Source organism: Nycticebus coucang, chromosome 10 (genome assembly GCF_027406575.1).
Source record: "Nycticebus coucang isolate mNycCou1 chromosome 10, mNycCou1.pri, whole genome shotgun sequence".
Lineage (NCBI taxonomy): Eukaryota > Metazoa > Chordata > Mammalia > Primates > Lorisidae > Nycticebus > Nycticebus coucang.
In genome coordinates this window covers 103,826,873-103,853,690 of record NC_069789.1, presented here as the reverse complement: position 1 = coordinate 103,853,690, position 26,818 = coordinate 103,826,873, and the positions used below count along the sequence as shown (strand labels likewise).

Sequence of the window (26,818 nt, the reverse complement as noted above, 5' to 3'; positions counted from 1 at the left end):
TTGCTTCTGTGTCAGGTTACCATCTCATCACCCTCTACAATAAAATCTTCAAAATCCTCTCCTTTGAATTCTGCCATGGAAGATGGCCTAAATATTGTGCTCTTGAGTTGTGAGAAAGCCAGCTTTCTTGAAAGACTTCCACATCATTCCTGGCTAAACTTTATTCCAAGCATGAGAGAAGAGGTCTCTGCCTTCTAGTAGACATGTGACGTTCTCCAAGCAGAACTAATCCAGAACGTTAACTGATACAGCAGACGGAGTTGCTTCCAAAGGTAGACCACAGGTTTGTGTTTTAGTGATCACCCACTGCAGGAGCTGGGTCAGAAGTGCATATTTTAAATATTTTGATGATGCCTTGGTCAAGAGGTTGGATTTCTGAGATCGTGTTTGGAGGCAGAAATTTCAGTCACATTTGTGAGATGATTCACTTGTAGATGGCCAGGACAGTTGTCCATCGTCAGTAGAACAGACCATTTCTTCATCTTCATTTTGGGGTCGATACCTCTCACCCACTTCTCAAACAGGGCACCAGTTACTCATGCACATCTGTGTGATTTCCAAGTGTTAGGAGGTCTTTGGTTCTTGAATGCACGTGGCTTTGCTGATTTACCAAACACCAAGGGCTTTAGTTTTTCTGTGGTTGAGCTAGTGCAAAGCAGAACTGGGAAATATTCTCTGGTTTTGAGACAGAGTCTCACTAAGTCACCCCTGGTAGAGTACCGTGACATCACAGCTCACAGCAACCTCAAACTCTTGGGCTTAAGCAATTCTCCTGCCTCAGCCTCCCAGGCAGCTGGGACCACAGGTGCCTGCCACAATGCCTGGACACTTTTTTTGTTGCAGTTGTCATTGTTCAGCTGGCCCGGGCTGGGTTTGAACCCACCAGCCTCGATGTATGTGGCTGCTGCTTTAACCACTGTGCTATGGGCACTGAGCCAGGAAATATTCCTTGGAAGGTGCATGTCAGGCATTGCCTTAGAAGCGTCTGTGCTCATCAGTGTTAAAGATGTCACTTGAAGCCTGTGGCAAAGTCCGGGAACTTTCTGATGAACTCTCCACAACATGTACTGGAACTTCATTGGATCCACCACACAAGATTTTCTGGGAGATCTCGTGTCCCAGATTAAATTTCAGGAGCCAACTACTTGATGCTTGGAAATCTGCCACTCTGAATTTCTGTGTAAATTTTTTAGCAACTTCTTAGATCCCTGGCCTGGAGATTTGGGCATTAATAATCCTCAATTGTTTGAACCAGCTTCATGTGGCTTCAGTGACTTAATTGAGGGAAGTTTTCCTCTTTTTCTACTGTAGGTCTCTGCTTTCCTTACCATTTCTCTCCAAGGACCCATGCCACGTTTCTGGATGTTGCTAACTATGGTCTTGCTAACATCAAAATGTTCCACCATCTTTCTTTAGCAGCTGTTTACCAGAAAATGTAGATCAACCTTTTCCTTCAATGTCAGCTCTTTGAGTTTTTTCCTTTGGGCCATGATGTCTTGATTAACTGCAAAATTTGACAATAACTGTACGACATACCTGCAATAGAGACCAGTCCTTCACGTTGAAAAAATCTTCCTCCACATGTGATAAACAATAGAATGTTAGGCCTAATCCAACACGTGGTTATAATAAAACATGAAAAAGAGCTTATATTAAAGAAAAAATAATACTGCTAAGGGGCAGTGCCCACAATTTCTACCCTTTGGTGTAGAGTGGACTCAACTGGCAAAGTTACAGAGGGTAAAGCAATACTGTGTGTCACAGTCCAAGTGGTCAAGATACAGTTTACAGAGGTTGTTGCAATGTAGAGGTCATTGAGTACATGTGATGAATGTCCAGTCTATGAAAATTAGGTCAACTTAGGGAGGTGGTCAATGTAGGTGAACAAGTATGGAGCTTCTGCTGTATTTAAGTGACAGTCTAGACCAGTACACAAAAAAGTGCTAAAGAGGAAACTTACATACAGCGAGACCATAGGAGACAGAGGAGGCAGCACAGACTAGAACAGGCAAAGTCCCCCAGCCCGGTGTTAGGAAGCTTCTGAGAGCAGAAGCCATCCTACCAGCACTTTGTATAGCCTCCCATTCCTGTCAGAGAGACCTGGCTTTGAATTCTGGCACTTTCACTGACTAGCTGTGTAGACTTGGGCAAGCTGAAATGCATCCTCATTGATGAAATGTAAGTGACAACATCTATCTGTGGGAGGGTTGTATGCAAAGTGCTCAGCAGAAGGCCTGGTGCACAGCTACACACTGGAGTACATGGCACTGTTCAGATTTTATCACAAAAGGAGATGCTCAATAAAGCTTGCTGGTTACACAGTTAAATAAAGATCTTGGATTCACATATTGTCTGAACTCATTTGGGGCCTCACCACTACCTGACGACTGTTTCACAAACTCCACACATTCGGTATCTCACCTGCACACCCACCAGGCTACAACCCTTCCCTTCTCAGCACTATCATCTAAAAAAACTCAATTTCACTCCATTTCAAAACATCTTCAGTTATCTTTCCTTCTGCCTCAGAGGAGAATTTGCGTCTGAATCTTTAACGAAGTTAATCCTTTGACTGCTTTGGGCTCTTCTTGGACCCTGCTCAGGTACCTTCCTTTTTTCAATGGCTCTTTCCCTCCATCCTACACAAATGTTCAAGTTTTCTGACTGAAAACAAAAACAAACGAAAACCTGCTTCACTAGCTTTGATTATTCTTCAAGCTGCTGCCCTATTTATTTTTCCTTCCTTTCACAGCCACGTGTTTCAAAACAGTGTCTACAACTATGGTTCTCAATCTTCCTAATGCTGCGGCCCTTTAACACAGTTCCTGTGGGTTGCCACCCACAGGTTGAGAACCGCTGGTCTACAATGAGAACCCAGCTTTCCTTTGCCTCCAGTCGCCTCTCAACACAGACTGTTAAATGCTTTTTTTTTTTGCAGTTTTTGGCCGGGGCTGGGTTTGAACCTGCCACCTCCAGCATATGGGGCCAGTGCCCTACTCCTTTGAGCCACAGGCGCCGCCCTTCAACACAGACTCTTGTTCTCCCTGTTACCAGTGCATCCAGAGGCTGGTGCAGGTTCTGGGAAAGCACCTGAGTGCCTGGATCCCAGCCTCACTCTCTCCTCTCTGTATGGATGCTCTGGCTAATTTCATTTCATCTCCAATTTCAACCTTTGGAGGTTGAACCTTGGAGGAACTGGGGAAATCCCAGTGTCTTCCAGTTCAACCTTGTTATCTCCATATGCCTGGTGCGTGATCTTCACCTGACTGTCCCATGGGCACATTGAAGCTGACCTTCACTTCCTTCCCTTCCATTTTACTCCATCAATGGTGCTGCCATCTAGCCAGGCACCCAAACCCAGACCCTTCTTTCATTCTTTCTTCTCCCTTACCAGTTGGTAAGTTCTACCAATCTGAGGTCTGAGACGTCTTGCGTGATTTTCTACTTCAAGTGACTAAAATTGTTAAATTTGTCATCTCCTACTGCAGCAGCTTCACGGATGGTTCCTTAACATCACTCACTTAGCACACTTCTTTAAAGAACATTGGTTTGGAAATATGATCGGTCTCCTATTCAAAATCTTTTGGTCAATTACCATTGCTTCCAGAACAAACTCCAAGCTCCTAATCTACTCAAGGCCCAGAGCACCTTCTGACCATCACATTTACTGCCATTTCAGTGTCCTAGTCATAGCAGACTAAACCCAACTCAAGTGTCATCTCATAAAGCCTCTGATTATTGCACAAATACTTATTCCTTCTTTTGGGCTTCATAGCATTAAAAAAATACTTTAGAAATTGACAGTGGATATAAGTCACATAAAATAAAGGTCACCGTTTTAATGTATATAATTCAGTGGTGTTTAGTATATTCACAGAGCTGTGTAACTACCCCCATTGTATAACCCCAGAACGTTTCCATCATCCCAAAAAGAAAGCTGGTACTTGTAACAAAGTCATTCCCAATTCCACCTTCCTCCACCCCTGCAACCACTAATCTAATTCCTGTCTCTGTATTTGCCTCTTTTGGACATACCACATAAATGAAATCATACGATCTGTGTACTTTTTTTTTTTTATTTTATTGAGGCAGAATTTCAATTTGTTGCCGTGAGTGGAGTGTTTCAATTTGTCGCCCTGGGTGGAGTGCTGTGGCATGATTGCTCAAGGCAACTTCAAATTCTTGGGTTCAAGCAATCCTCTTGCCTCAGCCTTCTGAGTGGCTGGGACTACAGGTGCCTGCCACAATGCCTGGCTATTTTTAAGAGATGGGGTCTCACTGTTGCTCAAGCTTGTCTCAAATTCCTGAGCTCAAGCGATCCTCCCAGAGTGCAGATTATAGGCGTGAGCCACCATGCCCAGCAATCTGTGTACTTTTGTACCTAGCTTCCTTCACTTGGCATAATGTCTTTAGGGTTCTCACATGTTATAGCATGTATCAGTACTTCATTCCTTTTTCTGGCTGAGTTATACCCCATTGTATAAATGTACCACATTTTTCTTATCTATTCTTCAGTTGCTAAGCATTTGAATAATGCTATTATAAATGTTTATGCACAAGTTTTTGCGTGAACATATGTTTTCAATTCCCTTGGGAATACCCTAGGAGTAGAATTGCTGGGTCATATAGTATCTCTGTGTTTAACATTTTGAAGAACTGCCAAATTGTTTTCCAGAATGGTTGTATTGTTTTACATCCCCACCATCAATGGTGCAAACAGATTAGGGCAGTGAATGTGCAGACAAAATATAAATATTTCTCAGAATTCTCCACATTCTCACTTGTTATTCTGGTTATAATCATCCTAACAGGTGAGAAGCGGCATCTTTTCACCCGTTTCTAGACTATTTACATGTCTTCTTTAGAGAACTGTCAGTTTAAACCCTTTGCCAATTTTTAAGTTGGGATGTTTGTCTGTTTATTGTTGAGCTGTAAGAGTTCTTTACATATTCTGGTACTAGACCCTTATCAAGTATGATTTATAAATACTTCTCCCATATCTTCTCTGGGTTGTCTTTTTACTTTCTTCATAGTGTCCTTTGACGTACAAAAGTTTTTAATTTTGATGAAATCCAGTTTGTCTTTTTTCAGTTGTTTGTTCTTTTGGTGCCATCATATCTTAGAAATTATCACCAATCCTAGGCCATGAAGATTCACATGTAAGTTTTGTTCTAAGTTATAAAGTTTTTAAACATAGTTTTAGCTTTTAGTTTTTGATCCAGTTTGAGTTAAATTTTGTTTACTGCATGAGGTAAGTGTCCAAATTCATTCTTTCCATGCATATGTCTATTTTTACCAGCACTATTTATTGAACCCCTCTGTTGAAAATCAACTGACCATCAACATAGGGGTAGTTTCTGGGCTCTGAATTCTATTTCATTTCTATATATGTCTATCCTTATGCCAGTAACATGCTGTCTTGGTTATGCTACAACATTTGCCAATATGTGAGTATTACAACATTCATTATAATGTAGAGTATCTCCATTCATTCATCCATGGCCTATAAGATTACTAACTCCTGAAGGGAAAGGCTCGTCTTCTCATTTATCTTTGTAACTATTCCAACTCCTGGCCCTAACACTGCCACTGTATGTTGTCCCAACACACACACAGAGTACTTAGTGCGCAGCAAAAACTCAATGCTTGTTAAAGCAATGAGTGTATTTTCACATCTTTATGCCCTGGCCTATGCTGCCCATTCACTAGCATTCCTTCCCCCATCTCTCATGCCCAGGAAGGCCCACTCTTTAAGGTCCAGCTGAAATACTATCCCACATTTAACTGCTCACTTCTTTGTTCTCTTACTGTAAACTCGTTCTCACTCTAATCCAAATTTCCCTCATTAGGTTTTAAACATGTTGAGGATGAGAATCATTTAATCTTTTTCTTTTACGTGTATCACAGAACTAAAATGCTGCTTTGCACACAGAGGCACTTACAGAGATTTGCTGACTTGAAATGAAGGGTGAGGAGATGGGTGGAAAGTATAGCTGTGAAGGGAATCTGGTCATCCCACTCTAGCCAAGTGAATCTGCTTACTGCTCTCTGTGCATCATTTCCTAGGCCTGGAAATCTCTCTTCACCCCTCTACCAGCAGTGCTCCCAGTTAGCAGTATGGCCTAGCACTCACTGATCCATCCCCATGTTCTTTCCCTCTGTTCCTTCCCTTCTCTGGGCACCTCCAAAGGTCATCTCCAGCTGATCTGGATTTTCATCAGCTCTAACATTCCCTCATTTCAGTGAGCCCATCTGTCACTTATGTGTATTTTTTCTTCACATTCACTATCCTAACCTGTCACCCACAAAGCTCTATTACTCTGTTCCCTCCACTGGTCAAATCCTGCTTTAACAAATTCTATTGGCCATTGACAATTCTTTAGTGGTCCTTAAGTTTTATTTTTTAAGGTTTTACCGTGATAGGATGTGACCTGTGAATTGAGCTATCCACATTGGCAAACTGCTCTGATTAATAAAGTATTATTTCATTAAGGCAATGGTGAATCTACCCTTAGCAGTGACCTTACCTGTAAATCTTTTTCCTCTTGCCTTAGCATATTTCTGAGGATCTGGGTGGCATGCTTTTGAACTTCAGGATCCTAGGAATGGAAAATATGGCCGTAATAAGAATTAGGGACCAGCTCAATACCTTAACTCTCTTCTATCTGCTGACTCTAGGGCAAGGAAAGCTATGACAGTAGAGACTGAGTTATAAATTTATTTTATATAACACTCAATAACTTATTGGAATACAGTAAACATAAAATCTTATTTTGATTTTACTCTCAAACATCCTGGAAGCCTACAGTTCCCCCTTTAGCATCAAGTTGTTCTCTAGTGTCTCTTAGAATTTGCAGGCTCGGTCCTCTCTCCAGTGGGGAAGCCCTGTTCCCTGTCCCTACCTGTCCTTTAACTCTTCACACAGGTAGTCCTTGCTCCAAGGCCCTCTCCCTACCTGTTTCTGTTCTTTTCCAACACGCCCCTCTTCTGACTGGACTCCACATTTTACTCTATCAAGTAGCCTTTTTCTTCAGGAGACCTTCCCCCTTCCCTACCTTCTGCCATGCTCTAGTGACACGTAACTTGCAATAGTCTTTACCAGGAGCTTTCAGGCCATGCCTGTACGTGTCCACTCTCTTCCTGATGAAGAGCGGTACCCACAGAGGGCCTTCGCAGAGCCTTCCACATGCTTCCAAAGGCATGTGTGGATAGCACCTTTCATGCAGCCCTCATTTCCGTTCAGTGGTCCTCCCCGCATCTTTTGGCTTGTCTCTGTTCACTACAACCTCACTCAATTTAACCTGCTTTTTGTCCCAAGGGGCAACTCTTTAAAGGGACACTGGGGTGAGGACCAGGAGCCAGGAGGACCATTACCTGCAGAGGTCGGGGTCCAGTGATGCGCTGGGGAGGTGGTAGAGGTGGAGGAGGGGGTGGCGGGGGCACCACTGGGGTGACCTGGGGAGCTCCTGCTGGGGCTGGGTCTTGCTGGAGCCCAGAGACACCAACAGATGAAGGTGACGAGCCCAGAAGTGTGAGTGCGACGTAGGCACCAGCTGGAGGGAAACAGAAGGGCCTGCTCTGGTGGTGCTGCTCTGCAGAGGCACTCCAGCTGTGCAGCACAGGGGTCTTCTCCCCTCCTGTCTCGGAGCTCACACTCCACTTTTAATGGCCCACCCATCCTGTAATGCCTCTCATGCCCTGTGTCAACCCAAGTGCTGATTCCTGCTCTTCCTTCAGGCAGAGACCTCAACCAAAATTCTATTCATAAATACCTGGGAACATACCCCAGGATCGCCTCATCAGTCCCTGGCTTTGTTCTTTATCTTATTAAATTAAGCCCCAACTTGAATTCTAGCCTTCTACCCTCCCCAAACTTCCCATATCCCTCAATTCCTTCCTCAACATTTGTTCCTTCTATTTGATTATCTGTGCAGACTCAGTTGTTGGGTCTTCCTGGCTACAAAAAGAATTATTTTTGTTTTTTGTTTTCCTTCCAAATAGGAAACAAATGAGGAAGAATGTCCATGAAGGGGACTGAATGGTATTTGAGTGAGCCGTGGGCTCAGTAGGAGATGGTGTAAACAGGAGTATGCAAAGATGGTGTGGGTAAAAATAAAGATGTCTGATGAGACACTAATAGTGTCTTCACTTGAAAGGACAACAGGGAACTGTGGCCGTCTAAGTGGATCACTCCGTTTCACAGGTAAAGATGTGGCTTCAGCCATCTCATGTGTCTACAAAGGAGGCCTCCTGGGTCAGTGAGTCCTCTCTCTCCTGCTTCCCTCCTTCCCCACATTTTCGTCTACTTTCTTCAGTTGTCACCTCTCTCTAACTCACATTTGATAAGCTTTACCACCTCCAGGTGTGAGCTATTGGTTACCATGGTGCCATTGACCTGTTGGAGAGACAAATAATATTGAGAAATGGTGATGGGAAAGGGGATCCTTCTGTAAGTTACAACTGCCACTTCCGTAGGAAGCCATTTTCCAATGCCTTTATGCCACCTCTGGTCTTTGTTTATTCAAGTAACATTATGAATTTACCTGTTCACATCTGCTATGTATTCTGTCTCTATAGCTAGCATGCCTGTTTTCAGGGGTAAGACCTGGGTCTTCGCTACTTACTATGTCCATTCATTCATTTCTTTCTGATGTATTCTTTTTAACCATTTAGCTCACATATGTGCATGTCAGCTGACCCAGTGTCTTCCTTCTTTCTAGAGGACTAAGGACTCTCTGCAGCTAAGATGTCATTAATGCTTCTAGGACTGCATTCTGCAGCAGACACGCCTGGATGAGCAGGGCAGATTATTCCTTTAGAATTGGCAGGGACCTCAGGTTGGAAATGTCTGGAGAACGGAATATCAACCTGTGGATCTGAAGGCTTGAGTTCTTCACTAGTCACAATCTTTCCCTTTCAATATTATTTTTGTTACTTGTGAAATAAGAATAATAAAACCTCTTTTAGGAGCTTGGCTGCTTTAGTGTCCAGAAGGGCCCAGCATATGAAACTGCTCCCCAAATCCCCACTCTCTCTCACTATACCGCGTGCTCCCTCTCCTGGTGTCATCCCTAACTCTGCAGCCGGCTGACAGTTGGGTTCAAGATGGAAACAAGCAGGATGGGCCAGCCAGGAGGGGCCCTGCACATCTGCCTTCACTCCTGGGGCAGGGTAGGTGTCAGGTCACTCACTTTGATGATCCGGTCACCCTCCTTCACACCAGCTTTCATGGCTGCACCTCCTGTAAGTAGAAGGCCCAGTTAGCAGAGCCCAACAATAGCTCCCAGAGGTCAATGAATCTATACCAAAGTCCTGTCAGACCCCTCTCACCCCCAACATTTCCTCTCATTTCTCTGTGTTAAGCATCTCAAATGCTGGGTGCACATCCTATTCTGCCTCAGTGACACAACTGATTTTAAGGTAGAATGGACTATACAAGGTCATTCTTTCCTTCTCTTCCTTATAACTAGATAAGATCTCAGGCTGGGGTGGGAGACAGGCAGATTCTGGGAAGAGTCTGCAAGCTCTATTTAATTGTTTCTGGATATGTTCCAAGGATAAATAAGTTATTTCTATCTAGCCACAATGAGTTTACTGGTATTAAAATTGTTAATAACAACAACAATGAAGAGGAAAATGGAGAAAAGGATTAAAACATGAGTTCTGAAAACCTGAAGTTCATTAAGTCCTGGGAGGTCCATAAAGATACTCTAAAAGCTCCTATCATTAGAGATGATAAATGTTTATCAGTAAATTTGATCATGGTAACTGTTTTATTTATGAGTGACTTGGAAAAAATTATTTCAACCTATTTACAGTTTTCCCCTTTAGAACAGACCAGATTCTACTTAAAAAACCAGAAGCTCTACAGACGAACTTCTGACACTGACAGAGAGGTGCTCGGAACGTGCTCTTGACTTTTTCAGGCTGTCAGTCAACTGGAGCCTGCAGTAGTTCTGACCACAATGGAGTTTCAAACGACTTATGTTCCTAATTTAATTTATACCCAGGAAACATAAGAAACATTAAAGATGAAACAAGTTAACGAGAAGCATAAAAATTGTATTTTGTCAATTTGCCCCAAGATGATAATTAAATTTTAAGTTACATTAATCTGATCAAAAGAAAGCTCCCACAAAGCCAATCTAGATGTTTCAGGTTTAAAAAGAAAAAATACAGTGATGACTACATTCCAATTTGCCTTTTGACTTTTTTTTTTTTTTTTGGTTTTTGGCTGGGGCTGGGTTTGAACCTGCCACCTCTGGCATATGGGACCGGCGACCTACTCCTTGAGCCACAGGCGCCGCCCCCAATTTGCCTTTTTAATACGAGGATTTAAGACTCCCCTCATGTAAAATGTGCTATTTGGCTTGGCACCTATAGCTCAGCGGCTAGGGCACCGGCCACATACACGGGGGCTGGGTGGGTTCGAATCTGGCCTGGGGACTGCCGAACAACGACTACAACAAAAAAATAGCCGGGTGTTGTGGCGGGCACCTGTAGTCCCAGCTATTTGGGAGACTGAGGCAAGAGGATCTCTTAAGTCCTATAGTTTGAGGTTGCTGTGAGCTGTGACACCACAGCACTCTACCATGGGTGACATAGTAAGACTCTGTCTCAAAATAATAATAATAATAATAATGATACAAATAAAATAAAATGTGTTATTTATGGAAGATTGCTTGCAAATAGCTTGAAACTCTCTTAAAAGGCCATCTAGAAATTAAAGCTGAAGAAGAAAGAACTATCATGCCTCAAAGTATAAAACACATGAGGTGACTTCTAAAAACACAGTTAAAAAAAAACCACTCACTAAGAAAATGCCATGAGGGCTATGTTAACCAGTTTGATGAGAGTATTTCAAATTGTATATAAAACCAGCACATTGTACCCCATGACTGCATTAATGTACACAGCTATGATTTAATCAAAAAAAGAAAGAAAGAAAGAAAAAAAAACCTCTCAGAGTAAAGGGATTTGAGCAGAAGTTCTCAGGAATCAGTAGGCATGAGAATCACCAAGGCCATTTGTTAAAAAGTGTATCCCTTGACCCCTGTAACGAAAAATGATTCAGTACTTCTGAGGTCAGGCCCCAAAATAAGGATTTAAATCATCGTAGGGCCTAGGTGATTATGGTGTGGGCAGAACAGACCATACTGCGAGAAAACACTGAACTAAAGAAACATAATACATATCTGGAAAAGACAGTTAACAACTGCTTTGTTATTCCTGTGATTCCAAGGGCAATCCAAACAAAGACTCTTCTTCTCTCCTACACCACACACACACTCTCTCTCTCTCTCTCTCAAACTCATATTTAGCAGCAAGCCATCTTTCTCATCTTTCCTTTCTGGGTCTGACTCTGCTCAGTGTTAAGAGGAGAAAAAGAGTGAAGGGGGCTATACTACTCTACACTTCCCTGGGGGTCCCATATTTTCTGCACCGAAGAGACTACAAGCACAAAGTGCAAGTCACTGGCAGTTCTGCTAACTCTGTCTCACCCTAGTCTGAGAGGCCTGAGCAGTAACAGAAGCAGAGAACAAAACTCTTTTCAGAGCTTTACTTCAGGATATGCAAGACAAACCTCCCACTGATAAAAGTTAACTCCCACACATAAGAAGCCACAATTATTTATATCCTTGTGTGATACACAAATCTAATGGTGGTGATATTTGAAATTATCTTTTCACTTTTCCTATAAATGTATCCCAAATCTTTCTCAAAATTAATGCAAGTACATTATCATTTCCCCTCCTGCACTGTCCCTAGTGTGAAATGCCAGCCCGCTCCCTGCCTTTTCCTGTGTTCTCTAATAAGCCAAGCCTGTAACATTCCATGTCCCCAGCCCAATCCCACTGGCTGCACTGAAGATCACCCCTTTTAGGGATTCTTGCTTTGTACTCTCCATCACCCATCTCCTTCCTGCCCACCTTCTTCCGCCTGGGTCACTGACTGTTCATAGCTTTTCTACACATAACTGGGTACTACATGGATTTGGTTGTAATGCCCACTCTTCACTCCCTTCCCATCAAATTCCTACCCTGTCGATCTGTTTTTTTCATTTCCATCTTTTAAGCTACTTCAGAAATCCTGTTTTTTTAAAGAGGGCTTTCCAAACTGATCAGAAGGAACATAACTATAGCTTGAACCACAAATTATCCAAACAGACTTCCAAATGCCCTTTCTACCAATATAACGTTCGACATACATCATTTATGTTACAGGAATTTATTATTTAATGTTAATTGTATTTGAAAGTGTGTTCTGTAACATGTGGCCAGGATGTCTGTCTCAAATTAGGAACCTCTGTAGAAAGCAACCGACCATCTCTGTGCTAAGGTATGGTGAAGGCAAGTGCGAGGAAAGGGGGCTTTGATTCCTCCAATGGCATCTTCTGACCCAGTATGAGGGGTCCCTGTACATGGCAATCAGACTTTTGCCTGGTAGCCTGAAGGTTTTTCTGCTGGTCTTGCACTTCCCAACTAAGGAATCAAGCATGAAGTGTATTCCTACCCAGCGCCACTGGGGACTGCAGGGCTTCCCCAGACATCTGGGGAGTACCCGTGCTAGAGTAACCCATTCGTCCATCCCAGGTATCAGGAAGCACAGGTTTTCCAGGCCATGGGGCACTGTTACACACACAGTGACTGTGGGCAAGATGGATGCTGCACTCACCGGGCCGCACAGACTGCACCAGCACGATGCGGTCCCCACTGACTGTGAAACCGAAGCCATGCTGGTCCTTCTGGATGATGACACAGCGCTGAACAAGACCTGGTGATAGTGAGAAAGACAAAGAAAGGGGTTTGGTGGCAGTGTCACTAAAAGGTTAGTGCATAAAAGCCAAGACCAACCAAAAAAGCCTCAGTGCATTTCGTTGTCAATTAAGTCTTTCCAGGCTACCCAAATTCCCAGACATATCCTGTCTGAACACACTATCACAATGACAGGTCTCCCTCAGAGGTTGGCAAAAACCTGAAACTTCAATTTGCATTGCATACAAGAAATTCCCCTTCTGTGAGATGCTGAGATACTTGTCTCTTTTGGTTTGTCTGGGTGCGAATGGCCACAAAAGGGGCAGGGCCAAGTCTAGTTGTCCTCCTGAAGACTAAAATTACAGATAAGTAGTCTCTTGGGACTGAAGCCCAAGTGAAACTGGAAGTTTTACGTCAAGTTACAGCCAATGAATGCCGCAGGTAAGACACTGGTGCTTGTTGACTCTGTAGAGCTGGATAACTCACTCAGGATGACAGGGATGGACAAATGACAGGAGAAAATCCTTTTATTCACATGAACATCACACACAAAACTTAAAAAGAAAAAAGGAACAGAGGCTCTGTCTCTGAGCACGTATCAGACATTCACACCCGTGTGTAGGTGTATGTGACTGCACCTTGTAAGGATCAGAGCATGGGATATATGGTTAGAACAGAACTGCTTGCAAGTCCTGATTCTGTTCCCAAAAAGCTGTGCACTTGGACCAGTTGCTTAGCCCATATGCCTCCGCTTCCCCATCTGCAAAATAATGATAATAAAATCTATTTCCTATGGTTGATGTATGAAGGCAACTGGTACAAAGTCCATAACACAATGCCTAGCACACACTGTGTTCTATATACAGGCTAAGCTGTTTTGCATTTAGGGTCTACAGATCTGTTTAGATGGGTACATGCCTCTTTGTCTATGTGTTAATGCCCCGAAAGAGTACCTGTTGTTTCCAAGGTATCAGAGGGCTGGCGATGGTGGGAAGGGGATCTGCGCTCAGATGCAGAGTCTCCCAGAGAAGACAGGCTACTTAACCTGCAGGAGGAGGAAGGAAAGTACACCAGTGAGCTGGGCAGGGAGGATAAGCCTTGTAGCAGGAGAATGCTCTGTCACAAGGAGCCCTGAGTGTTGGATAATGAAAGAGTGACCCACCTACCCTGCAACTTGCTCAGTCTGGTAGGGATTAGTCATGTCTACACCACTAGCAATACCACCTATCTAGAATCCTAGGTTGGGGAGGCAAGCATGATCTCTTTCATACCCAGCACCGTGTGAAGGGAAATAGCCCTTCATGGAGTCAGGTGACAAAGAGACAAAAGCAAGAAGGGGATGCAAGCGCGCGCGCACACACACACACACACACACACACACACACTCTCTCTCTCTCTCTCACTCACTCACTCTTGCTGGGTCTTACCAGGCTGCAATGGGGCTGATGAAACAGAACGGAGCAGCAGAGAAATGAATGCAAGAAAAAGACATGAGAAAACCAAACAGCCAGTTAATTTTAGGTGATGATTTACAAAAAGGAAGGGGAGGCTGGAGGGAAGAACATGGTGGGCCAAGCACACACAGAGGCCTGCATGATGCGGTAGAGATCTGCGGCAGCTGTCACAGAGATAAGTGCCCTACTTTAGCTTCATCTCTTTGTCCCTCAAAATCCTACCTCTTCAAAATGGCAGTCTCTAGGAGTGGAGTAACTGGGCATTTAGTACTAGCCAGTTGGGTAACTGGTAGTTTGCATACTTTTAGAGAGGGTAGGAACTGCCCTTTCTGAAGAGTGGCAGAGATAGGAGAATACAGCAACGGTCCAAGGCTCTGAAAATTCCATTTATCTTTTGGATACCATGAGAATATGATCTGTTTGGTGGTTGTATTCCCTTCCCAGTCCAAGGAACCTTGCTTGAAACTATCAAAGACTCTAAAACATCCAAGTACCACAGGTCACACACCAGAAGATTTACGGCCTTATCTCCTCTTTAACTAGCACCACAAGAGGAACAGAAGAAATTCAAATCATTGCTGTGGCCCTCTTTTTTTTTTTTTGTTTTTTTTTTAGAAAAGTATATAAGTCGCCGATTTCTGAATCAGTAATTGCCACTCCTCAGAAAGGACAGTTCCTACCCTCTCTATATCAATGACTAAGTGGAAGGCTGTTCATGGAAGCACTTGTGTATAATGGCAGATCAGTGGAAATGATCTAAATGCTCACAAGGGGTTATCAGTAAAATAATAGTACAGCAACACTGTATCAGAACTCAGAAAACAGAACTGTAAAAGAATGAGGAAGCTCTTTATATACCATAAGGAATGAGCCCCATGACATGCTTAAGTGAAAAAAGGTATAGAATTATTTGGACAGTAAAAAAAGTGGATGAAGGGGAGAAAAAAAGTATAGGTTTATATAAATGTTTATATATTTGTTTACATACGCAAAAGTATGTAAAATATCTCTTTAAGGATACAAAAGAAACATGTAATACTGGCTGCCTCCAAGGAGGGAAAGTTAAGTGGCAGGGACACAGGAATAGAACGGGGAATTTTCCATTATATTCTCTTTGGTTCCCCTTAAATTCTAAATACATAAAGGTAAATACCCATTCAAAAAATAAATAAATAACTTTTAAATATAAAGGAGGGGGCTTCTTCCCCCCCATAGCAGACCCCTCTTACCTGGACAGGTGAGACTGCTTTTTACTGGCTGATCTTTGTATCAGAGAGAGAAGGACATCAAAGAAGAAAGCATGGAGCCCCGGAGAGAGTGACACGCAGCACAGGAGAAAGAAAGAAAGAAAGAAAGAAAAACGCGACATAAATGAGACAAGACACTGGAGATGGCTGGTTCAAAAGAACAACCATACAAGGCTGGCGGGTCTGAGCAGACACGGTGCAGCAGTGCTTCCTAAACTGCAAATCTGCATGTGAGCTGCTGTGAGTGCCTTTTACAGCCTCTCCTCGGGAGAAAGTAATGCCTCCCCCTAGGCCCCTGGCCCCACCATCTGACAGGAAACACTGCCTGCTATCCTGGGAGGCACCCTCAGGTATCCTCCGCAGCTCCCAGTGCCTGTCCCCTACAACACGCACTGACAAGGTTGAAAGGTCCTGGGAAGCAGGGAGGGTCCCAGCACCCCACACAGTGGGACTTGTTCCTGTTCTTTCACTGCTCTCCTTCCGCTTGCAAAGGCCCCAGCTGCTGTCTCCACCTGGCACTTGTTCCTTCCCCCTACAGGTTCTTCCTACTCTACTCCCTGTTGCTGCACCTGCAAGCCAGAAAAGAAGGTGAACTTCCAGAAGGTGCAACTGCTGGCTTTCTTCACACGACCACATTCCATCCTTCCCACCTAGGTAAAGATTCAGCTTAGTTCACCATTTAATAAAGGCTCTATTATGTTCTGGAATCCAGACCTGTGCTGTCTAATATAGCCACAAGTCACATGTGGCTATTTAAGTTTTAAAATAAAATTAAAAATTCAGTTTCTCAATGGTACCAGCCACGTTTCGAGTGCTTAATCACTACACATGGCTAAGTGGCTACCACGCTGGACAATGCAGAACAGAACATTTCCATCACCGCGGAAGGTTCCATTGGATAGCATGGTCCAGACACTGTCAGGCACCAGGGACAAACATGAGTAAGACAGCTACATGCAGACAGTGGATGAGGAAAAGAGAGAACTTTAGTATAAACACTTAGTTCTAATAGCCCCCTAAATCAAAGATGGATTCTTGGAAGGGACCTTTAAAGGTCTTTTGTTCCATCTGCCCATCTGCTGTCTTTGTTAGTGTCCACAACATCCCACCACAGGGTCACCCACGCTGGGCTTGAACTCTACCTTCTCAGTGCCTTGACAGAAAGCTCATTTGATCTTGAGACACCACAGGCCTCATCTTTGCCTTTTTCTCACTGACCCTGGCGGGAAGCTGGCTTCCTATGCCCATATTAAAACCTAGAAGATGCATTTTGAGCCTGGTAACTCTTAGCCTGGGTTGGTGCGCACGTGAACTGGGGCGTAATCAACGACAAGCGAAGGAAACGTCAATGTATGCAGCTGTAGACGACGTTAGGGGCACTGACAAAGATCATTTTAGCAGTCAGGGCAAGTTCCTCTAAAAATAAATCATAGATTAGGGCAGGTACATGGGGAACAAGGAGAGTGCAGCATCAGTATAACTCCAACAGATGCGAAAAAATTTTTTTTTCTGAGAGGTTACAGAAGGGAAAACTGCTATTGACTTGGAAGAAAAAGAAGTATCTATAGAAGGCAGGCCTGACAGACGGAAGAATGCACAGAGACTGGGTCAGCTGGGTTCTGAGTGTGAGCACAGATTTAGGAGGAAGATCTTGTAAGTTTAAAATCTGAGAAGGGAAGAAGAGGAGAGAGGAAGGTTCTCTGGCATGAAATGGAGGTTGTCAGAGGGGGGGAATAAAAGACTTTCAATGTTGTGTGCTCTACCTCTTCCCAGTGACGTTCTCACCAAAATTTGGCAGCACAGCTCTGACCTGGGGGTATGAAGGCCCTAGAGTAGTGTGTTTCAACCTTTTATATCTCACAGCACGAACCGATAGTTAAACTTCTGCAGCACACTTAGATTATGTTGATCAAAACAAAGAGTAAAAAAAAGAATATACTTACTATGCTCTGAACTTCTTTAGAAAATAATTAACGACCCATAAAAATTTTTGAGGCTCACTTAAGATCATCTCACAGCCACCTGGTTGAAAACCACTACCCTAGAGAGTGCAGAATAGCCCCCCAAATCTGCACTTTCTAAATGGCACCACTGAGACAGATTTTCTGACCCAATTTCTCAGCTAGTGCCTATATCCAGTCAAAGAGACCTAGAAGTCCTTTATAAACTTTCCCAGGGCTCCTTCTTTCCTCTTTCCATCCTCCCTCTCCTTTCTTCCTTCCCAAAGTCTCACTTTGTTGCCCAGGCTAGAGTGCAGTGACCAAGGTCACAGCAGCATATTACAACTTCAAACTCCTGGGTTCACGGATCCTCATGCCTCAGCTTCCTGAGTAGCTGGGACTACAGGTGCCCGGCTCATTTTTCTTTTCTTTCTTCTTCTTCTTTTTGAGACAGAGTCTCACTATGTTGCCCTTGGTGGAATGCCATGGCGTCACAGCTCACAGCAACCTCAAAATCTTGGGGTTAAGTGATTTAAGTGATTCTCTTAAGTGATTCTCTTGCCTCTGCCTCCCAAGTAGCTGGGACTATAGGTGCCCACCACAATGGTCAGCTATTTTTTGTTGTTGTTGTTTGGCAGGCCTGGGCTAGGTTCAAACCTGCCAGCCCCTAACCCACTAGCCCTGGTGCATGTAGCTGGCGCCCTAGCCACTGAGCTACAGGCGCCAAGCCTCATTTTTCTATTTTCATTAGAGACAGGGTTTCACTCTTGCTCAGGCTGGTCTCAAACTCCTGACTTCAAGCAATCCTCCCACCTCGGGCTCCTAGAGAGGCTTCCTTTCTTTGTGTTATTGACACCCATGTCTTTAAGGCATATGGTCCCCTGCCTCAAGCTTGAATTACTGAAGTAAAAATCTTGCTTCCACTCTCTAGTCTGTCCAGTACTTCACTATGACAGACTAACTTCCCCAAACCCTATTCTTCCTCCAAGAAGCTATGATTTTTCTCTTTGCTAAATCAGATGTGCGGGCAGTAGCCTGGTACAAGGCCTTTCATCCTGTGGATTCAAATACCTTCTGAAGTTCATCCCTTATCACTCGTCTACTTTCATTGACCTCTACTAAATGTTAAGGAGGTGCCGTGCTTGTTCCTGACCTGCCCGGCCATGGCCTTCATCTCTTCTCCTCTCTACCTGCCTCCTGCTACTATTTCAAGGCCCTCATCAAATGGTGCTGCCGGTCATTCTACCAAATATTTATCTAATACAGCCCACATTTCATTTACTCCAGCATTTTACTTTTGAAAAATTTCAAAAACATTTGCATTGAAGTTGAAGGAGCAGCATGATAAATCCCTGGATGCCCTTCATCTAGACTTAGCAACTGACGAGTCACATTTGCTTTCTCTTTCAACATTTCTACATCTTTTTCCATTTAAAAGATGCAGATAGATATCATAATGCTACATCCCTAATTACTTTACATATATCCCCCAAGAAATTCGCCTATGTAACCACAATGCTGTCAGCACACCCAGTTGACTTTACCTTTGATACAATATTACCTACTATACAGTACATATTCAAATTTCTTCTATTAATATTCCATAGCTATTTGCCAATTGCCTCAATACAGAATGCAACCAAGGATCTCAAAGTATACTTGTGTCATGCCTCCCAGATTCATTTAGCCTACAACACTCTTGTTCTCTCATAACACTGATTTTTTTTTTTTTTTTTTTGAGACGGAGTCTCACTATGTGGCCCTTGGTAGAGTGCTGTGGTATCACAGCTCACAGCAACCTCACACTCTTGGGCTTTAACGATTCTCTTGCCTCAGCCTCCCAAGTAGCTGGGACTATAGGCACCCACGACAAGGCCCAGTGATTTTTTATTGTTGTTGTTGTTGCAGTTGTCATTGTTGTTTAGCTGGCCTGGGCCGGGTTCAAACCCGTCAGCCTCAGTGTATGTGGCCAGCGCTGAACCAACATTGATATTTTTGAGAAGTCCAGGCTAGCTGTCCTGTTGAATGGCCTGCAGTCTGGATGTGCCCTATCCCCTCATGATTAGAGCCAGGTGGTTGATTAAACACTCTTAAAGCCATCACGCTAAGTGATGCTGTGCCCATAGCTTGCCCCATTCTGATGCTGGCAGGTCTGACTACGTAGGTAAACTGGTGCTCTAGAGATTTCCTCATGGTAAACCTATTTTCTCATTTGAGTTAATGAGAAATCTGTGGGGTGGTATTTTGAGACTGTATGAATATTGTGTTCTCCAACAAATCTTTATCTAATAGTTTTACTCTCCACTCATGATCCTTGCCTGAACCACTTATACCACTGGTGTCTGCAAAATGGCAGCTTACTAATTCTGTTGCTCCTTCTACATCTATTAGCAGGCCATCTTTTGTAAAGAAAGCAATCTCATCCCTTTTCTGGAGTAGTGCTATGACCTTTATTTTTTTTCTCCCAAAATTATGTATTACAGCCCATGATCCCTTTTTTGGTAAATGTTAAAAATGTCTCAGGGTGGCCAGTGGGAGCTCCTACAAGCTAGCTCCTGTGTCCTTTTAACATGCTACCATCTGTCTTTGATCACATCCTACTTTCTGGCATTAAAAAAATAGCCTAGGCTCACCCTGTATGTTCCCTATGCCAAACCTGGAATCAAACATTTCTCTAAGGAGCTCTGCTCCTTGTAGCAGGAAATGTATTAAGAGATAAGATCTGGCTGCTAGGTACTCATTGCTACTGAGCTGTCCCTTTCAGTTCCTTTCAATGGACAGAACTAGGAAATATTTATTATAAAATTCTGAGATCGCACATCTCCAATTTGAACCCAACATGACAGGGTTCCTCCTCATCTCCCAATTCCATATTTCATCTTTCTTTTCCCATGCTGAGAACCCTGCTCCCAAGCAGTGCCAACATTATTTACACAAGATGAGTTGTGGAGTTACAACATCAATATCACTAGCAAAATATAAATCTATTAGCTGAAGGTTTCTTTGTAGTTCATTTTGTTCTTCTTCTTCTTTTTTTTTTTTTCCCTAAGACCAGAGTCTCACTTTGCCACCCTTGGTAGAGTGCTGTAGCATCACAGCTCATAGCAACCTCAAACTCTTGGGCTTTAAGTGATTCTCCCAAGTAGCTAGGATTACAGGCACCTGCCACAACGCCCGGCTTTTTTGTTGTTGTTTAGCAGCCCCGGTGCATGTGGCCAGCATCCTAACCACTGAGCTATGGGTGCTGAGCCTCATTTGGTTCTTTAAACTATGTTCCAGCAATTAGTCCCATGTAAGTTACTCTGGTTTATTAATTCTTTCTTATGTTACCAATTTGAAATATATTTAGTTTTTTCTTTCTTGTATTGAATTTTGGTTGGCTTTCTACAGGTTTACTTAATTTTATTTTTTGAATACGTTAAACATTTATAGTTGAAAACTCAAAACAACATTTGCAAAGTACATTCAGAAGTGCCCCCATTCTTTCTCCCCACTTTTCCTCCAAGGACCTGTTTTCAATCATTTTGGGTTTCCTTTCTGTGTTTCCTCTTGCGAAACTTAGCAAATACATCTGAATGTTCTCATTTTCCTTTTCTGCGTACCCAACAGGCGGTATGCCTTTTGCACTTCAGTTTTTTCACCTACAGTATCCATGAAGTAACTCAGAACTCCTCCACCTTCCTCTACCCTTTCCTTACAACAAGGCCCCCATCTGATACATGTTCTTCTCTGCACTGCTCCCTGTCACCTGCCTTGTGGGTCCTGCCTTTCTGCTAGGGGGCAAACTGCAGGGCATGGATGTCCCTCTATGCCCCTGTGCAGCAGAAGGCACAAGGTGGGTGCTCTGCTCATCCCAGCCTGGAGGGTTGGGACAGAGCAAGAGAATGTCTGGTGGCTTTCCATATATCCCCTTTCTTAGGCTTGAGGTGTGTTTTGTTTTATTTATATATATATATATATATATATTTTTTTTTTTTTTTTTTAATTTCGTCACTAAGCAGTTTTACATTTAAAGATGCAGATTTCTGGTTTTTTTTTTTTTGTTTGTTTGTTTTGTTTTTAAAACAGAAAGTTTCAAGTTCTGGCAGAAGTTCTGGGACATTGGGCTTCTGGTCTTACCTGGTGATGATTGGCTGAAACTGGGTGGTGTCAGCCCCTACAGATGTGGCACAAGTCTCACCTTTGCCCAGTTGCCACTGCCCATAGCTCATATTCCTGGCTCTTCACTCAGACCCCTAAAAAGTATAGGAGTTTAACTTAGAGTGGTTGGGCAGAATTGGCTTTTGGAGTTCAAAGAAATGACAATGAATGTCAGTGGGAGGTTCCTGTCCCTCATCTTCACCCCAGCCCAGCCATGTCAATGAGGACAAGGCTTACCAAGTCCTGAGGGAGTAATGACCACATTCCTGCTACCTGCTAGGCACCGTGCCAAGCAGTATGGCATAACATTGTCTCATTTAATCATCATAAAACCTGTTGAGGTAGGCGACATAGTCCACTTTGAGATGAGTGAACAGGGAGGTAAAATAAAGGAAGTTAAGGTGCATGAAGCTGATGTGACTTCAAAGTCTGTACTCCTAAACAAAAAATCATATGACTGTGGCCGTATGTAGATGTACCTGGTCTCTTTTTTACACATCTACACATGCATACACTATAGATATGTATGCATAACATATACATCATGTGTGCACACATATGAAGATAATAACTTGACATATGATATACACATACTATGTATGTATATGAATATATAATACACATATACACGCATGTATGACAGAGAAAGATAAAAAGATATATACTATATAGACATGGATGGAGCTGGAACATATTCTTCTTAGTAAAGTATCTCAAGAATGGAAGAAAAAGTATCCAATGTACTCAGCCCTACTATGAAACTAATTTATGGCTTTCACATGAAAGCTATAACCCAGTTATAACCTAAGAATATGGGGAAGGGGGAGAGGGAGGGGAGGGAGGGGGAGGATGGGCAGAGGGAGGGTGATTGGTGGGATTACACCTGCGGTGCATCTTACAAGGGTACATGTGAAACTTAGTAAATGTAGAATATAAATGCCTTAACACAATAACTAAGAAAATGCCAGGAAGGCTATGTTAACCAGTGTGATGAAAATATGTCAAAGGGTCTATACAACCAGTGTATGGTGCCCCATGATCATATTAATGTACACAGCTATGATTTAATAAAAATAAAAAAGATATATACTATATAGGCTGAGCTAGGTCTTCTTTTTTTTTAAATTTTTAAATTTTTTTGTTGGCTTGGCACCCATAGCTCAGCAGTTAGGGTGCTCGCCACATACACAGAGGCAGGTGTGTTCGAACACAGCCTGGGCCTGCTAAACAACAATGGCAACAACAACAACAACAACAACAACAACAAAATAGCCAGGTGTTGTGGCAGGTGCCTGTAGTCCCAGCTACTTGGGAGACTGAGGCAAGAGAATCACTTAAGCCCAAGAGTTAGAGGTTGCTGTGAGTTGTGACACCACAGCACTCTACTGAAGGTGACATAGTGAGACTCTGTCTCACCAAAAAAAAAAAAAAAAATCTCTCTTTTTGTAGAGATGAGGTCTTGGTATGTTGCCCAGCCTGGTTTCTAATGATCCTCCCACCTCAGCCTCCCAAAGTGCTGAGATCCCAGGTGTGAGCCATCATGCCTGATGTGAGCTGGGTCTTTAGTCTGGGACAAAGTAATATTCCTGAACCCCTTCCCAAAGCCAGGAGCAGTAAATCAGACAAGGGCCACCCTGCCAGGAACTTAGCCCCAGTAAAGGCCAGGCTCTGTGAACCCTGACCTGGTCTTACAGGTTAGTCTCCCTTATCTCCCAGGGTGGAGTTTTAAGCAGGCTCCTGGCACTCTAACTTTCTAATGATTCTGCCTCTGGGCAGAGTTTTCCCTACAGTCTGAGACTGGAAAACAGCCTCCTGGGGCTGCCTATCCCTACAGTAAAGGCTGTGAGGAAAGAGGCCTATTTGTAGACAACTTCTGTGGATCTACAAGCTTCAGGGCAACATAGCCAGAGAAAGTTCACCCCTCAACTAAGTCACTGAGGAACCACTGCACAGCGTGTGACTCACTGGTGCCCACCCGAGGGGTTAGTCAACAAGTCTGTGCTGTGGAAGCTATTTTAACAAGTAGCCCAAGCCATTCCTTATCCAGAGGACTATAACTTAGAGAAACTTTAAAAATAAGTCCCTTAACTTGAGTCTACCACTAGCTTTCTCATCTATAAAGGAGCACATATTGATACCATGTGTTTGGCCATCTTTCCTTTTAGACCATAACCCTCTGAGAATAAGACCTTGTCTTACCCATCCTGTGCCTGGTGTATGGTGGGTGTCCACTCTGGCAATGTCTGAAGGAACAGACATGCCTTTCTTTCTTCCTGAGCTGATGTGAGGGCCAAAAAGGTAATATTTGCTAAGTGCTTAGAAAATGCAAAGTCCTGGGCAGTGCCTGTGGCTCAGTGGGTAGGGCGCTGGCCCCATATACCGAAGGTGGTGGGTTTGAACCCAGCCCTGGCCAAACTGCAACAAAAAAATAGCTGGGTGTTGTGGCAGGCGCCTGTAGTCCCAGCTACTTGGGAGGCTGAGGCAAGAGAAAAGCCTAAGCCCAGAAGTTGGAGGTTGCTGTGAGCTGTAATACCACAGCACTCTGTCTCTTAAAAAAAAAAAAAGAAAGAAAGAAAGAAAAGAAAGTGCAAAGTCCTATGCAAATGGCTCTATGCTTCTTCCTGGACTCTCCCAGATCTACGCTGGGTGAATGGTGCTGACAAATACCAGGGGTGAGGGAAAAAGGACCAGAATGACTAAATGGATGACAAACACACAAGTGAACAAGACCCCTGAAGTACCTGAATTCTAGATAGGGCAGGGCTAGGAAAACTTTCCTGCCTATTTCCATGAAAGTCTCAGAGAATAAAGCATTTTAGGATTTGATTATCAGAGCAGGCTGTGTGGCAGACAGGTGTGTGTGGAGGAAAGAGACAGAGAACTGGTATGTCAAGAGGGTGATTAGGTTGGTTCATTGTTGACTACTCAGCGCCCAGGCCATGTGGGATGGTTTTTAAAGCCCAGCTTTAGGGGTCAGCATACTGGTGTAAGCTCAGGCTCAGCTCTTTCTGGGCTATGTAGTCTTAGGCAAATCACCTATCTCTCCAAACCTCAGTTTCCCAATGGAAAGTGTGGATAATATTACCTTTCTCAAAGGGTAACTGGGAGGACAAAATCACCTTCAAAGCAAAACTATTCAAACTGCAATCAATCTCTCCAACCCAGCCCTGTTCCTGATCAAATGTTTCCTCCTCCATAAACAGTACTGTGCATAATGCTAGAAATCTGACATCTCCCTGCAAATCTAATTGCCAAGTCCTGTGATATGACGGATTCCTTCCAAACATTTCTGGAATCCGTCTCCCTCTGCCCCTCTCCTCTGCTCCACTAGTATGAGACATCATCATACTACCTAGAAGTGTCCCCATGTCAATTCCAGCTTCAAATCCTCAATTCCCATCCATTTTCTACACCAAAGAGGTAAATTAGGAGACATGATACCCTTGGGCGGTTTCCCATGCTCCTCCTATGACGTCCCCAATCCTGAGCATAGCTAGCAGGTCTGAGTGAGATCCTTGCTGCTTACTTTCAAGCCACATCCCATTTGCTCACTGCATTTCACCCTCAGGGGATTCTCCCCACCTTGGCAAGGTGAATCCACATCCCTTCTTCAGATCTTAGCTTAAGTGTCTCTTCCTCAGGGAAGCCACCTCTGATACCTCCTGTGCTGGGTCTTCTTGATTAGCTTCAGCTTTCCCCACTGAATGAGGAGTTTCACACCTCCCACCTCCTCCCTAGGGCACATAGTGGCTCCAGAACATAGTATGTGGCAGATACTCAATACGTGTGCTCAGAGATGAAATCGGATGACGCGTGTATATGAAACATAAGTTTAGACACCAAAATATCCTAAGCATATGTTCATCACATCAGTTCAGAGAAATGATTCTGAATGACCTCCATAGTGCATATAAACTCAGGTTAAATTCATAATTTCATAGTTTTGTTTTTAAGAGACTGAGTCTCACTTTATCACCTTTAGCCGCGGCGTCACAGCTCACAGCAACCTCCAGGTCTTGGGCTCAGGTGATTCTCTTGCCTTAGCCTCCTGAGTAGCTAGGACTTACAGGCGCCTGCCATAACACCTGGTTATTTTTTTATTGCAGTTTGGCTGGGGCCGGATTGAACCCACCACCCTCAGTATATGGGGTCGGCACCCTACTCACTGAGCCACAGGTGCCACCAAAAAAAAAAAATTGATTTTTTTTTTTTTTTGTAGACAGAATCTCAAGCTGTCACCCTGGGTAGAATGCAGTGGCATCACAGCTCACAGCAACCTCCAACTCCTGGGCTTAAGCAATTCTCTTGCCTCAGCCTCCCAAGTAGCTGGGACTACAGGCGCCCTCCATAATATCCAGCTATTTTTTGGTTGTAGTTGTCATTGTTGTTTGGCAAGCCCGGGCTGGATTCAAACCCACCAGCTCTGGCGTATGTGACTGGAGCCTTAGCCGCTTGAGCTATAGGCACCGAGCCCACGATTTCATAGTTTTAACAAAGTAGGAAGGTGTTAGCTTCTAGGACTTCATGATAGGGAGTAACATCAGCCTCCCTATAAGCACTGTTTAAGCTGTGAAATTCTTCAATCCCCCAGATTTCTAGAATCCAGAATTCTCTGAACACAAAACAGAGAAGCACTGGCAACACAAGAAGACGCCTGCTAAAAGAGGTTGTTACTACAGAGTGGATGTAGGAGAGGGTGGCCAAGGAAGAAATCACAAAGGGGGCTGATATTAACCAGAGTCTGGGAGGAAGGGACGGTTCCGACTACAAGCTATATCATTGAAGGACATTCAAGGAGGGGAAGCAGAGTGAGGAGAGGCACAGAGGAGGGCAGAAGAGGTCAAGGCCACTCTGAGAAGGATCTCCATGCAACACAGTCGGGAAAGAGAAAGGATCTGACAAGAGAGAATAACAGGAGATAAAATTGCAAAGATGCAATACTGGTTCTGGTTTTGCCACTTACTAGCTGGTTGATCTGATGAAGCTCTCTTAAACTCTCTGAGCCACAGTTTTCCACCTAAAAAGTGGGGTTAATTCACCTGCCCTGGCCTACCTGTATCACAGAGCTACTGTGCGAATTAGGGGAGATAAAGTATGTTGAAAGGCTCTGCAAATACTCAAGTAATAAACATCTCAGTGTTAGGAAAAGTCTGAGGCAGGATGCAGAAGGCTTTATGTGCTATCTAAAGATTATGGACTTCATTTTTTACAGATGGGGAGCTGCTGAAGCCTTTCTATAAGGAGTAAACTGATCACATTTAGCCTTTAAAAAGCTGAGCCTG

At 43.6% G+C, this 26,818-nt stretch overlaps 1 protein-coding gene across 12 annotated transcripts in view; it reads right to left on the bottom strand.

The window, feature by feature from the left end:
* Nucleotides 1-26,818, bottom strand: part of ARHGEF11 (Rho guanine nucleotide exchange factor 11) — a 122,104-nt gene that overhangs the window by 41,360 nt on the left and 53,926 nt on the right. For 11 of the 12 annotated variants that reach the window (XM_053604210.1, XM_053604202.1, XM_053604209.1 and 8 more), the window contains 6 exons: nt 13,709-13,800; nt 12,676-12,774; nt 9,192-9,241; nt 8,338-8,395; nt 7,375-7,553; nt 6,528-6,599 (listed from right to left, as the gene is read on the bottom strand). In XM_053604210.1, the coding sequence (XP_053460185.1) occupies nt 6,528-6,599; nt 7,375-7,553; nt 8,338-8,395; nt 9,192-9,241; nt 12,676-12,774; nt 13,709-13,800 (550 nt within the window). Of the gene's footprint in view, nt 1-6,527; nt 6,600-7,374; nt 7,554-8,337; nt 8,396-9,191; nt 9,242-12,675; nt 12,775-13,708; nt 13,801-21,515; nt 21,632-26,818 lie in introns of those variants that run through there. The other variant, XM_053604205.1, reaches the window with a different exon arrangement.